This window comes from Aplysia californica, unplaced genomic scaffold (genome assembly GCF_000002075.1).
Source record: "Aplysia californica isolate F4 #8 unplaced genomic scaffold, AplCal3.0 scaffold00015, whole genome shotgun sequence".
Classification (NCBI taxonomy): domain Eukaryota; kingdom Metazoa; phylum Mollusca; class Gastropoda; order Aplysiida; family Aplysiidae; genus Aplysia; species Aplysia californica.
The window spans coordinates 862,660-880,173 of NW_004797285.1; the positions used below are offsets into that span (position 1 = coordinate 862,660).

The 17,514-nt window shown below is 38.4% G+C and overlaps 2 protein-coding genes across 2 annotated transcripts in view; both read left to right on the forward strand.

Annotated features, from left to right (window-relative positions):
• The window catches only part of LOC101851844 (eukaryotic translation initiation factor 5B), a 15,947-nt gene extending 15,458 nt beyond the window's left edge, over window positions 1-489 (forward strand). Inside the window, exon 9 of the mRNA XM_035971000.1 lies at window positions 449-489. Coding sequence (XP_035826893.1) covers window positions 449-489 — 41 coding nt within the window. The remainder of the gene's footprint in view (window positions 1-448) is intronic.
• A 954-nt stretch (window positions 490-1,443) lies between these two features.
• Window positions 1,444-16,732, forward strand: LOC118478106. Its single transcript, XM_035971059.1, has 7 exons — window positions 1,444-1,676; window positions 3,137-5,347; window positions 6,739-6,811; window positions 8,253-8,280; window positions 10,921-11,033; window positions 12,548-12,566; window positions 14,770-16,732. Exons 1-7 carry the CDS (start codon window positions 1,647-1,649, stop codon window positions 14,810-14,812), a joined length of 2,517 nt encoding a protein of 838 aa, XP_035826952.1. The 5' UTR covers window positions 1,444-1,646; the 3' UTR covers window positions 14,813-16,732.
• The last annotated feature ends 782 nt before the right edge of the window (window positions 16,733-17,514 follow it).

A 17,514-nucleotide genomic window follows, 5' to 3' on the forward strand; every position in this document is an offset into this window, starting at 1 on the left:
TGTAGGTAGGGCAATGCCCACTTTTGGTGTAGGTCAAGATTTCTGGAAACCCCCGAAATCTGGGTTAGCCCGATTGTCCTTAACAGCGATCAATTGTAAAATCTGGTGTAATGTGGGTTGTAGGAGCTCTGATTAAGTTGGGTTTTTTCCCTTGGATCAAGAAAACTACTATTCACTTGCTGGATACTTTCTACTGAATTAAATCCTGGTTTTAAAGGTAAAAATGTAGCTGCTTTTTTTTTTCATATTGTGACTTATGCACTGGAACATTGGTTGATGTAAATTTATCATCATATGTTGGACCCTGCTAACTTGGAAACTGCCAAGTTTTCATAGAACTGACTGGTCTTGCAGAGGATAGTAATGTGCGGCAGAACTGTTGAAAATCGCATTTATTTTCCTTTCATTTCTTACTTATGATTTCACTCTTTTTACTGTTCATACAAAGGAAAAAATCAGATTGTAGCTTTGGGGGCTCTCCTGGCCTAGAGGTTAAGGTGTTCGCCTCTCATTCAAAGGTCCCGGGTTGGAATCGGAGTAACGCCAAAAAAAGTATTGTCTCTAAAATTGTCTCCTTTCATATCCTTTCCTGCTTTCTTGCAATGTTCTGTCGTCTGCTTTCGTCTCCACTTTCTGCTCCCACCCCTTCACCTCCTTTACGTCTTTCTACAGCCTTTCTACTGCTACTCCTTGGCTCTTTCTTACTGCTGTCTTTCAGCCACACCCCTGATCTTATTGTAGGAAAGATCTACACCTTGCCTTCCCGGACACGGGCAAAAAATCTTAGAGGTCTTGTGTGCAAATAGCGCACTTTAAAGATCCCTTGGTGGTCTAAAATCGAAAAGAGAAGGCTTTGGCCGCCACCCGTGCAAAATTCAAAATTTTCTACCAATTAAAAATGTTTGGCGTGCCCCGCGTGCTCATATTTAATTACCCTATGCAGTTACGAGCACTGTAAAATACTTGCCGAAAAAATTAATAATATACATAAATTAATAAATAATTGTAGCTTTGCCAGGTGATTCAAATCATTCTGATATAATTCTGCTTACTTCCTGTTACAACAGTGAGAAGCATTATATTTACACATCATAGCGTAAAAGTTAAGATTATGTCACAATTTTTTTCATAGTTGCTCATTTCATGATGGCTACCACTAGGCATTGTCAGATCCACCCTGAAAGATATGTATCTTTGTTCATGTAGATATGAATGCTTGGGGTTTTTTTGAAGGGAGGTGGTTGGTTGTTGTTTCTAGGAATGTTTAAAACTTCTGGGTTGAGTTTGAAAGTGCTTATAAAGACATTTTTCAAAACGGAAATCAAGATATAGGTAAATCAGATTATCTGGCATTGTCTGTTTAAATAAACTTTTATAAAAAATGTATCTATTTCTTGGGTAATTCACTTCATGTTTTTCATCTCACTGCCAATGTCCTTTACAGTGAGGAATCGGATCTTGAAGAAGTAAGCCTGATTCAGGAGGTGCCAGATTCCCAGACTGTCTGTGAGACTCAGTGGTCAGTATTGTCCCCAACAGCTGAGTCACAGGCAGAGAAACTATCTCAAGCAAAGCAGCAATGGGCAGACAAGTCGTCATGTAAGGTGTCACAAACAGACGTAAGAGAAGCGGTCTCTAGCGATGAGATGTCAGGACACAACAACAGCTCTGTCAAGGTTTTTTTCTTGTTTTCTTGTTTTTTCTTGTGTTCAGGGCTAGAAGTTTTTCAGCATTTCCTGAAGGAAAAAAAAACAAAAAACATGAGCAGTGATATTCAGTCTGTTCAAAAGGTGGTATTAAGTGTAAAATTTAACTATTAACTCCCTCCTGATTCTTTAACTTACTTCAACCTTAGGTATTTTCCACCCAACAGCCATTGTTTTTTGGTATATTAAAAAATGGTGTTCTGGAGACAAATTATGAAAATTGGGGTTACTACTTATTATATTTCCTGAGCAAAAACATTTGTAAGCATTAATTTTTCTGTACTCTAGGGTGGTGTTTGAGAGGATTTTAGAGCAACGGGTAGATTTTTAAAGCAAGTAATTGCCACGTTTCTGCCTCCACAAGGCATGTTTTGCACCTCTTATATGCTTCAGTTTTAGTAGGAATCCTCCATCCTATTTCTGCTTTGTTAATATTATCAAGTAGTTGCCATGTTTGATTTCGAAATATGTTTTGAAGGTTTAAAAAAAAAAAGAAAAGAAAACTCTTTTAGCCTTATTTGACCTTTATTGACTGTTTTCTCACTTTACTATTTTTCCCACACATCATCCCATTTTCTGCTCTGTTTTTTATTCGATTTTAATTAAACTTTCAGAGGATATTTACAAGACCAAGTTCTAAAATTTTAATTATGTAGAGGAATTTTTAATGGCATATGTAGGTTTTGATAAATTGACTCAAAAAGCTTAATTTTATCTGGTGGTTTGTCTAGTTATGCAATAAGCTGGAATTTAAGTGACATAAAATTAAAACAAAAGCTAGTACCAAAATGTCCACTAGATGATTTATGGATTTGTAATTTTTCTTCGTACATGCCAAAAAAGTGTATGTTGATAAATAAATGAACAAAACGGGATCAGAATAGGTAAACAAAATCCAATATGGCCCCCGTCTCCATACCAACCAAACCATAGACATGTTTACTTTTTAAAATTTGGTTGATTCCAAATCCCCAGTGAGACATGATGTCCCACATCAAATATGGGATCTTTAAGTTTTGTAATAGCTAAAATAGCCGTACGATGTGGCACCTCCTTTTAAATAGATTTCCATTTTGTGAAAATGAGGGTTGTAGACTAGAACATGTCTTGCAGTTGGGTACATGAAAGCCAAATTTTAAACCTGATTTCTTGTCATTTCCTAGATTTGATTGATTTATCAGTTTGGAGGGGGGGGGGGGGGGGGGTTGCTTGAATAAACAGCTTGCTTTTAGACATGTAATGAATTATCATAACAATATTGATAGTTGCCTTTTTTTGTTCTAATTTGGACTATAGATAGCTTATGCATTCTGATATTGTGTACTAGTCCCATACAAAACGATTAAACCAGTCAAGAATTGTTGAAATATAAAGAATTTAGAGTTCAACTTATGTATTCAGTTGATTCTTTGCTTTTATTTTCTGTTCAGATTTCACGATGGCCCCCATATCATCTGCCTGTTGAGGTAGCAGTAGATCCAAAACGATATGCTCCAGTAATCAAACTCATGTTTGATATTTACCTCTGCCGACTTCACCGTGCCCAGAGGAGACGTCCAGGCCCTCCACCAGTGTGGGGCAAGCCAGTGAAGGCTGGCAACCATGAGCAGGATTGTTTGAAGGTGAAACCAAAGCGCAGAGGACGAGAGCACTTTCAAAGGGTGTTGAAAGCCTCAAAGGATCAAGAAAAGGAAGATGCTCATTCCAACGAAGGTGCAATTACGGAGGAAAATGACTTACTGGCTTCTGAAGGCGGTTACTATGATGAGCCAGTAGATGTGAGGAATCGGAAAAAGATTGTTGGTGTTTGTACATATGATAAGTCAGCACTTGAGCTCAATACGGATAAGTGCACTGGAAATGGAGAATTTGAGTTTCATGGATCTAGTAGTGATGTGGAACAAAAAGAAGTCCCAGCTCGGAAGGGGTTACGACATAGAGCTACTACGAGCAGAGGTGTTCGTTACAAAGAGTCCAGCTCTCTAGGGGAACAGGAATCTGAGGTCGAGAGAAAAATTCACAAGGAAAAAAGTCCAGATTCTGAGTGGAGGCCAGAGAGTAAAAAGAGATCATCACAAGAGGGTCCTTTGTTCAAGGGAATACGGAATAAAAGCAAAAGAGGTAAAAGAAGACAGCCTAAAGATATTCATGATAAGGAGGAAGAGAGTAACGGCAGAGGTGGTAAAAGACGACAACGTAATGCAGATCTTGATGATGATGAAGTGAATTATGGCAAAGAGGGAAAAGGTCTTCTGTCAAAAGTGGATAATGATGGGGATGAGGATATTCCTCAGCAGCAGCAGGTTGATGTTATGGAGTGGCTGTCTACGAAGAAAGCCATTAAAACGTATGAGAGAGTTCGTCCTAAAAAGCCAAAAACTCAAGCTTGGCGTATGCGGCTCTATGGGAGACTGAACAGGAAACATGCTAAGGAGGCACATGAAAGTTTAGATGATTCAGATGAAGTTGTAGAGATGAATGAGGAAATAGAAGAAGTCACCAAGAACTCAATTGCAGCTGAGCATGTGACCCATAAGGATGTCTCTTTTGCTTTATCCGACGAAGACAGATTTGCCACGGATGAAATTCTTGCAAGTAAAAGGAGAAAGGGCTCTCTTGGAAGAATAGAATCTCATGAGCCACCTAAAAAAGATGAAAATGAGATAAAAGAATCAGGACGAGATAAAAGCAATATCTCCAAGGATGAGTTCACTGCTGTTGACAATGTGCTTGTGCTGGACAATGATATGATTTCTTTACGAGACAAAGATGAATTGAAATTGGCTTCGTTAGTGACTGGTGAAGCCACCAGAGGTGGAGAGGAAATCACAAGTAGTTCTCAGGGAGCCAGTGGCTCTGGTGTCCCTAACAGCCAGAGCTCAAATTATATGATAGACATGAACGGGGACATGTATTGTACTCAAGTTGCTCACAGGACTCGGACTGCACAATGTAATAAGAACCTTGAACAGGCTGTGAAAAAACAGCCTGCGGTCAAGCAAAAGGGGGGTAAAGGTAGACTGAAAGATAATGTGCCCATAAAAGTAGCCAGTGGTGAAGATTCTGACAGTCGAAGCGCATCAGGATCGTCTAAAGAATTAAATGAAGAAGTAGTTCTTGAAAAAGACAGTTCGGATTCAAAATTGGTACCTGTTGTGAACTTGGAGGATTCATACCCAAATGACAAGAATCATGCGAGCAAACCCGAGATCAGAACAGTGACAGTTCCAGAACTTGATGCATCCACAGAAGAAAAGCATCAGAGTAACAAGGGGTTGTCCACTAGAAAACGGAAACTACTTTCAGCAGAAGGGACATTTGTCACGGCTGAGGTTCAACCCACAGAGGGGACAGATGCTGCTATTGGGAGGGAAAAACGACCAAGACAGATGCATCATCAGATGGTTTCCTTAACAGAGCCTGAAACTCCAGTGAGAAGTGTGAGAGCTCGCAGGATAGATCGCAAGACTGAAGTGGTTTCTGGTTTGGGAGACAACACTGATGTTGAGGAGAAAGTGTCAAAAGGCCCTGTGGAGAATGTTGAAGCTGAGAATGTTCTTGGCCCCTCCACTTCAGCGGCAGAAGACTGTCAAGTGCAACAGGCCATCATGTTTTCTGAACAGGAGATGTCAAAAGATGAGGTAATGTTTTTTGTTGTTGCCGTTTTTCGTTTTTTTTTTTAACTTAAATTTTTTCTTTATTGCACTGCCTCTTTGTGATCTTCCATTGTCTTCTCTTCTTATTGCGTTGTTGTTTTCCATCTGCACTACCCTTATATCACTATATTGCTATTGGCATCCTTATTCTTTGAAAACTATTGCTCGTCCCAGCACTCTTATTTTCATGGTATTATTACAAGGTGGCTGCTGCAGTTTTCATTTTTGTTTTGTGTTTTATCAGAACTCTTTCCCGCAGTGTAAGTTGTTGACTCACATATTCTTCTTTAGTATTATACTCATTGTCCTGTGGAAGTGTTGTAATGAAGTGCATTTTTATAGCGCTTACTTCCAGGTACACACAGCTCTTCGTGCTTATCATGAACTTTTTATTCAAACGGATAGTGGGACTTTCGTGTTTGACAAGTTTTTCTTTCTGTACTCACGCATTGACTTCAGGGACAATTTCAGTTGGTGTTTAGTGATACAGATCAATCTCAAATGAAAAAGAACCTTTCGTTTTATGCGGATAGCAGGTATACTTCAGGAAGGTTCAATCTTTTGATTCCGTTTTAGCTTCATGTTTATCTACTTTCTTCTCTTTTGCTGTGCATCATTGCCATAGTACTGATTATGCATGCTTCCCTTTGGTGATGTAAAAATGTAGGTCGATCGCTTATCATTTGTAAGTACATATTATTGTGTTAAGTAAGTTATAATTTTTTTCTGTTCCACACTCATTTTTCTACATGTTTTATATGATGAAAGAGGTGGGAGGTGAAGAGAGCTGTTATTATTTCAATATTGTGTTTCTTCATAATGAAACAGTTAACACACATTACAAAATAACAAAAGAAAAGACAGTTATAATGCTGAGCATCTTCTTGTTTAAAAAGTAGTACGGGTTGGCGGATGCTCTGGTGTGGTTTGCTCTTTCTTTCCCATTAAACATCTATCATCCTTATCTCCCCTTCCTCTTTTTTATGTTTGTTACTCTCTTGTAACACCTAATCTTCTGGCGCTCATATGACCTTATGCAGTTGCGAGCGCCATAAAACCTCTACTAAAACTAAACTAAAAGTACTAAAAGTAGTTCGTCCCTATTGGAGCATAGTATTCTTAGCTATGGCTCTGAAAATAGATTTGTTCTGTATTATGTGCCCTTTCTCTGTGACTCTTACCTCTGCTTGTTCTATCTCAAGTCCTGGCTCCTTTTTGGGCATTCCCTACATTGTCTAGTTACTTACTGTAAAAATGTCCTCAGAACTGTTATATATATATATATATATGCTGACAAATCTTTCAGGTGTTTTATTTATTTATCTTTAATTTTATTGTTTTATTTATTTATTTTTGGGGGTATTGCCTGCTTTCAGGGATGGTGCCCATTGTGTAACAAGATGTTCCCTCAAAAAGACCTGGAAGAACATGCTTCAACCTGTGGAGAAGGTAATCTGTGTGTCTGTTGCCCACATGGTTGTTGTTCTTGTTAAAAGACATTCCTACTTCAAAACTTGGTTTTCATTAACTCTTCTCAGCCAGAAATGATTTCATGGATTTGCCTTAACAGCCAGAAATAAATCTATGCTGTCATTGTGAAATCTTGTTAATTTTTATCGTATCAAGACAAAATTGTTATAATTAAGATCAATCTAAAATTAACAGTTGGCAACCTGAGAGAAACGTGGATAGTGAGATTAATTGCTGAAAAGCAGGTTTATTGTAGTTGGATTTTAATAACAATTTTGAGCGAGGAAAGGGATTTGGACTCTAGGTCTAAAATTATGAGTGATAAAACGTACTACTGTTTGAAAATACGTCTTCAAGTTGTGAATTCTCTAAAGGAAAGGGAGTATCTTTGTATCTATTTTTAACTTAATAATCATAATAATAATGAAGATAATTTCTATAGCGCCCACTCTCATGTAAACACAGCTCTAGGCGCTTTACATAAATGCATGTACAAACAATATTCACGCATGCGACACACGCACAATAACACACAAACACACACACACTCACTCACGCACACATGTGCACATACATGCACGCCAAACACACACACTCACATCTACTTGCTTTTCACACACGCCTGCTTACACATGAGGTTACGAAATGAGCACATACACACATATATATATATATATATATATATATAAAATAAAATAATATACACAATGCAATTCGCGAAATACATAAATGGATATACAGTCATTTACATAACTTATCCTGTGTTATAAACATGGATTTGGAGGACTGGACGGAAATGTGTATTAAATCAGGGGAGGTGAAAATGACGCACTCTGTCATTCTGAGGGATGGAGGTAAATGGAAAAGACACGGAACGTGTCGTTCTGGCCTATAGGAGTAAAGTTATGGTAGGGTTTTATGTTTTGACAGTAATTTGAGTAATGATTAATGTTTTACTGTTACTGTTAGTGTTTCTAGTTTCTACTGTTTGTCTTTTTCTTTCTTTGTTTTTCCAGTCCAAGTGCACTTGCTCCAGGCAGCCAATGCTAAATCCTCTTTCAATTTCTTCATAGGTCTATGACAAAAAGGAACAGAAAAATGTATCCCTTTTATTCTGCATGACAAAAAGGAACAGAAAAATGTATCCCTTTTATTCTGCATGGCAAAAGGAACAGAAAAAATCTCTTCCTGTCTTTCTGTGCCACATGGTCAAATGCCCAGTTAATTTTATACCCCCGTCCGTCTGTTCGTTTTGATGTTCAGAGCTTCAAGTACTCCATACAATGAGTGAGTCATATATATTTGGTGCCTCTCTAATAAAGTACAAAACTTTCCTTCAGCAAGTATTGTATTTCCCTCTGATCCCTCTTTACTTTGAATTGACTATATATTTACTGTTGCTCTCATTTTAATTTTTCAGAGCCTGCCCCTGAGCCACTTCATGAGAGGTGAGTTTGTTTGCTGGATAAATTTGTCATTCTAGCAAAGCATCTTTAAGAGTCATATTCCTGCGCCTCTCTCTTGTAATTGTACAGTGGACTAAGGATGAGTTTATGTCGTTAGGGAATTAAAAATCAACTCATCCCAAGTTAAACTGAAATGTCTGAGTCATAAGTTAAGGGACATAACAAAAGCCTATACCCCCTCAGATTATTTAATTTTAGTTCAGTCAAACCTCGTTATACCGCCAGGTTTTGCCAATGTGCGAAAAGGAATGCCTATATATAAATATAGTATTTGTGCCTTTACACTGCTGTCCTCCAACTGTCTGATTTGTACAGTCCCTATTAAACTAATATCAAATTTGCCCCATTATACCGCCAGTGGCAGTGAACTGGACTCCAGCAGTACACACTACATAAGGCACACAGAACTCACTCAGTGGCTGCTTTATAATCTCTTTCCCCACAGACATCTCTAAGTTCGACTATTTCCAACATTATTTTGTCGTCAATTTGCTCCTGATTTGCACTGATTTTGAAAATGCTATTATTTTTAGACTTTGCCCAGTATTTTTTAAAGTTGGAATTCAATTTTAAAGTCTCCTGGAGAAACTTCAAAGGAACTGTGCTACCTCAGCCTGTCAGCAAATATCTCTCGCTTCCAAATATTAGCCCGATGACCAGAAGGCTGACCCTTGCGGCTATTATTATATTGTGAGGATTCACAATACTACTTGAAATGTCTGGGGTGGTCCGAGGACTAACAAGTGTTGGGTTTTAAAAAATTGTACACCAGCAGAGTCCTTGACACATAATATAGCTTTGCTTCTGATCCAGCAGAAATTTTCAGCTTGAATTTAAGAAAAGATCAGCTGGAGCTGTACATGTGAACATGTAATTGGTTGCCACTAGTTTTCCCCTGAGCATGGCAATCGTGCCTGACAGGTCTAGATGAGTTAACTTAACTGCCAATAACGTCGCCTGTTTCTGAAAAGTCTACTCAAACCCAGGAAATACTGACGCTGAACGAAAGTGCACTAATTTCTAAAAGATACTCTTCCTGTAGTTATTAGAATTATTTTTGAGCCAGAGAAACACAAAAGATCATCCGTTATTTATCTTAAAACTGCCGGTGGCTGCAACTCTGCAAGTTAAGGAAAATGGCTTTGTCAGGTCCTCAGCAGTTTTTGAGATTTCCGGCTTATTTTAGGGTTACGTGACCTTGCTTCAATCTCAAAGTCGTACGTTTTTGCAGCGTATGTTATAGCTTTTTCAAACAGCTTTTTAAATATATATATTTAATATATATAGTTTCCTGGTCTTTGTATTTATCATGTGTACTCATTTCTTACTTCTAAAGGTGCACCCTTGTTCCTAAGACTATATCCTGACACAGTGCAAATTTACCACTGACAGTAATAGGATTAAGACTGACCAGTTTGTCTCTAGTCTCTTCCACTAGTCAAGATAGCAATTGATGCTATTCCATTATACCACCAGCCCCGCTGTACTGACAACTTCATGATCCTCCCAAAGTAGGGGTTATATCGAGGTTTGACTGTACTCTATTTATTCTGTAGATGAAAAGAATGGCTCATTTTCTTCCAGACATTTTTCTAATTTATAGTGGAATAACTCAAACCAGAATTAACTTTCAACAAAAGTTGAACAACACAGTTTGATACCGTTACAGAAGTTAGTATGGCAGAGTGAAGGAGCAAAACACATTTGATTTGTTTCAGTTGTTTTAATGTTGAATGCTGATCTCTCACGGCAGGCCTTTCCAATGAAATACAAATAGCACTGCAACAGAGACCAATTATTACTCATTGTCTTGACATGTGCCATGCCCTTTGGCCTTGAGAGGTTCTCAAACTTAGACTTCCTGGTACTTGAACTGGACATCTATTGGACCGTACAACCATGTATTTGTGCATAAATGTATAGTAACAGCTGACAAAGAGAGAGCTTTGGATTAAAGAGAATCTTTTTTCTTAACATTTTATCTCTCTTTATTCACTCGTATAAAAAATATATTGGAATTACAAGATTCGCAATTAGAAATTTTGGTAGTAGGTAATGATGGTAGAACAGTTTCTCTTCAGCATCTGAAGAAAAGAGCGAATGGACAAGTGATGTGCCAGCCCATGAAACTATGCTTCATCAGTCTTTTTTTTAAAAATGGGGATGACCAATGTGACTCAAGTGTGATGATCAGCCTGTCCCATCATTTCATCTTCCCGGATAACGCAACCGTTTTTTCCCCCCAGTGACCAAAGTGGCCATAATATCAATGAGGAAGTCAAACAAAACATTGAGGCATGCTTTAATATGTTCAGCTCTTTGTTGTGTTTTCTTCTTCCCCCCTCCCCCGGGGCAAAGAATCTGTAATAGAGATAATAAATAGTATAACAAGGGGAGAGGTTATAACTTATACATAATCTTTCAAGTTTGAAGAAGTATAAAAGTTCATGAAGGTTTGTCAGACCCTTTGCCTTATTTTCACTAAACTTCATAAACTTGTCTCTAATTATTTCGAACAAACAAAAGGAAACATGTTTGATTGAGGTTAAAGTTTTAAGCTTGAAATGTCACCGGCATGGACCTACTGTCAAATTATTCATACTTAATTGTCCTATTGCCCAGGTGTATGGTGTGTAATGCAGAGGTTGCTACTGGGAAAATGAGAGTACACCAGATACATTGCAGTAAAGAGTTCTCTGCTGTGTCACCTGCAAGGGTTACTCGCCATCGAACCGGTAAGCCTAATATTTTTATCACTTGTTTCTCTTTTAAAAATTGAATTATTTGTTTTAAGCTTATGTGATCACAAAAGATCCTTGGTGCAAAAATAAGCATTTACAATGAAGTGAGTGCACTGAGAACTCAGGCTCACAGTACTGGTTGTGTCAGACTTGTCTGTGGCGTGTGGTTTTTAAGCGTTGTGTAATGACTTGCTCAAGAATAGGGTGGTGCTGCATGGTTACCACTTACCATATGGTGTTTATAAGATTGCTTGTATTGGTTTGAAGTTTTGTATTATAATTATGTTGATGAATTATTGTATGTTATGTATTGTACTTGCCATTGTAAGCCAAATTTCCCCCCTCAAATTTGTAAAAGAAGTACAGTCCGGTACGCATAAAGTGAAACCCGTTCACAGAAGAGATTTTCAAGTCCAAAATTTTTTCCTATAATCATGTATATTCTTTGTATAATTATAAAACTTGCATATTAAATTTTCGTACATAATGAAAAGATTCCAGTGTCCCGCTGATTGCACTATGTACATGCTTCACATTGTGGTTGTTTGTTGGGGGGGTTTATAAAATGTTTAATCGTCTTTTCAATCTGTACAGTTTAAAAGAAATATATCTAACTATTATTTTATAAGAATCACGAAACGAATCGAAGTGTTGAGAGAACATCAATTTTTAATATACTCTCACTTTTTGGGCAATGTGGGAAATTCGGCCCTACCACTCATCCCGATTTAATCTTGATATCCCAATTTTTTGCCCCAAATCTCAAGCATCCCGATTTCGATCTCGTGTGTATCCTGATTTTTTGTTGTAGCATCTGATTTGTAGAAAAAAATTATTTTTAATTCTGCAATCTATTTTGCTTGGAAGCACTGGTTCATGACTTTTTATCGGCAGGAACTTGAGTGCCTTGAGTGTATAGATGCGATCAAAGGCAAGCGTTACCGTATAAAAATGCACACCTTTTACATGGAGATTAGAATTAGGTGTAGTAAGCTATTTTCAAGACTATTAGAGTTTGAGCATCACTCCAACCTGCACTCCCCCTCGATGCTCTCTATCGGTTTTTTTCTTTTACTTTGAGGCCCAAATGTGAACTTTTTCCTACAAAAGTTTTGTCTTGCATGCTTGTCTCATTAAAGGGAATCGGGACTCCCCCTCCCCAGTGCCCCTTAGGGCTTACTGTCGATCCCATTTTTTCACCAGATCCTGATTTTTAATTCTGAAATCCTGATTTTTAGATTTCATGAAGTGGCTGGTCTCGATTTATTGTTTCAATCATTGGCTGGTGAATTTTATTAAAATTATGTACTGTGTTATGATGTATTATATATTAATATTATACTTTGAGATTGCATGCGTGTCCTTGAAAGTTTTCCATCTTGACTTTTTCCTTTTCAGAATTAACCTAAGACATTGCTACCGATTGTTTCAAGTTTATTGATAATGAATAAAAACCGTACAAGTAAAATAGCCTTATTTCTTAAAGACTGGTTTTCTCTCTTTCCCAGCAAATCAGCCCACTACAAGGTTAGTATTAAACTAGCAAGCTTGTGTGACTTATTTAACAAGCTGGTACATTGAGATACTTTTAATTACGTTTAATTTTTCATCCTCTGTTGCTGTTAAGTGTCATGGGGAGATGCAAAGTACACAGCACAGTGAGATACTTGTCTCAATTTGAATGTTTAGTGTAACGTAACTCTGAGTCTAAGGTTATTGTGATCTTTTAATTTTTACCTCCTGAAAGTATACATTGCTAAAATGGTTCCAAATTGAGTCTTTTATGCATTTTCTGTTTGGTCCTTTGATGTGATGTGAATAACAAAGGCTATGTCCAGTCTGTTGACAAGACCTAGTGTGGTTGATTCTTCCTTCATTTTTATTATGTCACTGGTCATGGCTGATAGTGCGGGACAGTCTGAGGTTGGCCATTCCTAGGTTTTTGATTATTTCTTAAGTGCACTGTAAGTTCAGTCTTGTGTCATACCTCACAAATTGAATTGATGGTAATATCAGCTCATGGCTGTTCAGGTTTGCTCTCTAAGATGTGTGCTTAAATCTGGTCTGTTTGTCCTCTCTGAGGTGCCTGATAGGTAGTAAATAGCAGGTTAAGTTGTGTCCACGGGCTGTGGCTACTCCTTGGCCAAAATCTGGATTATACTATAAATTAGGACATAGTCAGCACCCTTAATCTTGTAGTGATACATATCAAGGAGTGGTGGAGAGGGGGGTGACTCACTGGGTCTCGTTCTAGAACTTTCAAAGTTCTTGAAAATATTTTGAATTATATATCATTTTTGGGGGCTCTCTAGGCCTAGAGGTTAAGGTGTTCTCCTCTCATTCAAAGGTCCCGGGTTCGAATCCAGGTAGTGAACGAAAAATGTTCTCTAAAATTGTCTCCTTTCACCTTCTTTCATTCTCTCTTGCAATATTCTGTCGTCTACTTTTGTCTCCACTTTTTTCCCCCACCCCTTGACCTCCTTTGCCCCCCTCCACGGGGCTCCAGACTCTTTCTGCAGCCTTTCTACTGCTACTCCTTGGCTCTTTCTTACTGCTGTCTTTCAACCACACTCCAGATCTTCTGGTAGGAAAGATCTACGCCTAGCCTTCTCGGACAAGGGTGGAAAATCTCTGAGGTCCCGTGTGCAAATTGCGCTCTTTAAAGATCCCTTGGTGGTCCAAAATCGATAATAGTAGACTTCAGCCACCACCCGCATTAAATTTTAAATTTCCTACCAATTAATAATGTTTTGTGTTTCTTGTGCGCTCATATGACCGTATGCAGTTGCAAGCGCCGTAAAACACTTACCAAAAAAAAAAAAATCATGTTTCACACGTTATTGCCCTTTAGTCTGTCGAAATGGCTTTAGAAAGTATTAATAATCACACAACCCAGCCCACTATGTGGCTATTGTTGTTTAGTCTTTAGTGTGTAAATACTTTGAGAAGTTATTTATGTGCTGTCTCTCTTTCTGGTTTGCTTAAAATCAGTCTACCGTTATAGAGTAGGAATATTTTAAAGGTTGAACATTGTCTTTCTTAGCTATTCTGAGATTGCATAATCCTTGAACTGTGTGTTGACCGACACTTTGCGTGGGTGGTTGATGGGTGCTCTGATGGGGTTTGCTCCTTCTTTCATATTTAACAACTATCGTCTACATCTCTCCTCCTTTTTTTATGTTTGTTACTCTACTGTAACACCTCTAATCTTTTGCACTTAAATTGTCGAATTCCTCTCTATGGTGGGCCAAAAATCGCGGGGGGGGGTTCAATTACCCAAATGGAAATACAATAAGGCACAGATAACTCAAACATGTCGGGGACTGACAAATGTGTTCGTCGACATCCATAAGTTAGCTTAACGGATAGCGAAAAATTTGGTGGGAATTTGGCGGGTGCTCTGGTGTAGTTTGCCCCTTCTTTCCTATCAAACATCTATCGTCCTTGTCTCTCCTTTTTTTTGTGTATCTTACTCTCTTGTAACACATCTTTCCTTCGGCACTTACGTGACCTCATTGTGTTGCAAGTGCCGTAAAACTCTTACTAAAAAAACTAAAGGTCACAGAAAAAATTGAGATATATCAGTCAGAGAATGGCAAATTGTACCAGCTATCAATGATTTTTAATTTTCCATGTTTGTGTTATCTGTCTCTTTGTAGCATAAAATCTAACTCTAACCTTGTGTTGTCATTTCAATCAAAATGTAGGTTATAACTTTTTCCCTGTCCAGCTCTGATGATGTGGCCCTGGTGTTTGCTTCTAATAAGGACTGATGCAGTGGTTGAACTGAAGTGGATTATGTTTGAAAGTTGACGACACACATGCCAGCATGGGCAGTACTAATCTGTGAGGAGCATGGAGTTTTGGCCTGAAGGTATAAGCAGGCTCCAATATGATGGCTGAGGATAACAAATGCTTCTATGAGGACAAGAGAGGCACACTTATCAAACATGTTGTTGCAGATTTAGTGCTGGGTGTGTATATACAGTGGAACATGACTATAACGGCACCCACTGCAGCGGGACCTTACCTGAATCCCCTTTTTTTTGTCTATGTAAATTCAATTGCCTGTGCTTTGGTATTACAGAAAAAGGAAAGACCTGAACTTGGTTACAGCAGGAGAGCTCTAGCGAGTGGGTGGGGGCTGTAGGGGGGCTCCAAACAGGCAGTCAGTGGTGTGGCGTTGTGATTGGCCAGTCCAGTGATGAAGTGAGGTGGGGCAGGCAGCACAAAGAGGGATGATGCGGAGAGACACGTTATGTGAGCCACTCCAAAAGTGATGTGCCATAGCATCACCTTTGAACTTTTTTGTCCAAAGTGCCTCTTTACTTAAGTACACTTTGGACAAAATTTATTTAATAGTTGAAGGCCAGGCCAAAAAGTAAAGAAGAGGAGAGCTTTGAATTGCAATCGTTGATGCTCAGGCAACAAGACTGAGGAAAAGATGGCTTCCGACCAAGACAAAAGGAAATGCTTCTCTGAACTCTCACTCGATAAAGGCTGAGATAGTCAACGAAGTTGACAAGAAAAGGAAGACTAATCTAAAGGGCACCTTTTATTGATATGGAAGGGAAGTAATCATATAGATTTTAGAAATTTTTCGGTAATTTCCCTCTGCATTCCTTTAGCCGGAACTCCCCTACAGCAGGATTTTTCTTCTGGAACCCAAAGTCCCGCTATAGCCATGTTCTACTGTATTCAAGGTTCTTTAGATTTTCAGACCTGCTAGCTTTGTCCCTGTCCATTTTTTCTGTCATTGTTTTCACTTTCAGAAAGGAGTTTTTTAAATCTTTTTGTACATGGTAACTTTTGGTTTACGTTCAACACAATGAGATTAGTTTGAGCTATTATTAGATTTTGAGGAGTTTCTTTTATTCATTTTTTAAATTTTTGGGGGATTTTGCATTTAGCACTTAGAATTTGATATAAAGAACTTCTCACAGAGCGTTGATTCATAAGTCTGGTGTTATTCTCAACCAATGCATTTTTCTCTGTTGTTTATGCTTTTCCTTCACTGACATGACTCAAGTTTCTGCAGTGTGTAGAAATTTTGTCTGTCTGTTCTTGGGATTTTCTTTTTTGCAGCATTTTTATACTTCATACGGGGTGCACACTATGGCTGGATCGGGCCGATCGCCCGACTCGATCGTCTGAAACTGAAAACAAACACGTTTGTTTTTGAGGCGATCGGCCTTATCGATCCCATCCGTAGTGGTCACCCCGTATTAGTTACAAGGATTGAACCATGTGTGTCCTGTTGCTTTCTTCACTATTATTGAAGGGTAAAAGAGTAAAGTTACTTTTAATATTGCATTGTGCTTTCTCTTCGGCATTGTGAGCTTGTGGACATCAACAATCACAGCCATGTTTCCTGTTCCTGTATACTTTGCACAAACTCCTTGTTGACTCCAGATGATATAATATGTGTACCAGGTCAAGTCAGTGGGGGGGGGGGGGGGGGGGGGGGGGTTAAAGTTTAATTTTACCTGTTAAAGTAAAGTTAGTCTTTCATGAAAATTTTGTTATTCTTTTTTTGGGATTGTACAGAATGCCCGTATGTACCTTGTGGATGAGAGGTATGGTTTACTTCTCAGTAATGTTGAAAAGTATTCAGTTTATTATACCTTGGTATTGTTGCATTCCTTGTTTGTTTCATGGTGCACGACTTATTAAACTGCTCAATCAAAAGGACACATAATTTTTGGCTGTTATTTTTGCTGTTGCGTCCTTCTTTAGCATAAATTTACCTTGGGGTCCGCTTATTCTGAAATCTGCGGAACTGCTGAATTTTTTTCTGTTTAGCTGAGTTTTCAGTTTTGAATGTTTGTTTTAATACCAACATTAATTTTGTTGACTTAAATTTGTGCCTATCCCAGGTCTAGAGGAAACCTATTCTAGGGGACATGTCTACCAAAATGGAGATTTTTCAATTTCCTTAACTTCCACCAGGGGACGCAGCTTGTGTTAAAACATCAGAGCTGTAGCTTGAAAAATTACTGAGTTACAGCCCAAAGAAAAATTATCCTATCCCCTACTTTAGAAAACATTTTGAGAAAAAAGTATTATATCATCATCATCATCATTGCCTTTCTCACCTGTCTCTATCCTGGGCTAGCCTCTTGGTGTTATTCCATATCTTCCCTCTTTTCTGTACATCAATTTCTGTGCTTCTTCTCCAGGTTCCTCGCGGTCTACCCCTTGATCTTTTGCCATGTGGATTCCAATCCAACACTTTCTTTGTTATGCAGCTGCTTGACTTCCTGAAAGTGTGTCCAATCCATCGCCACTGCCTTCTTGCTACCTCATCTCTTAATGGGGTCTGTCTTGTTTTCCTAACACTTCCTCGTTTGTGACCAAACTCAAAGTATTATATGTGGCAGTTAAATTACTTTTCCCATTTTAAAAAAGTTGCTACCAGTGGTAGAAAAAGAAGAATTGGTAAGTTAAAATACTTTTCTTCTCGAATGGCTCTGCC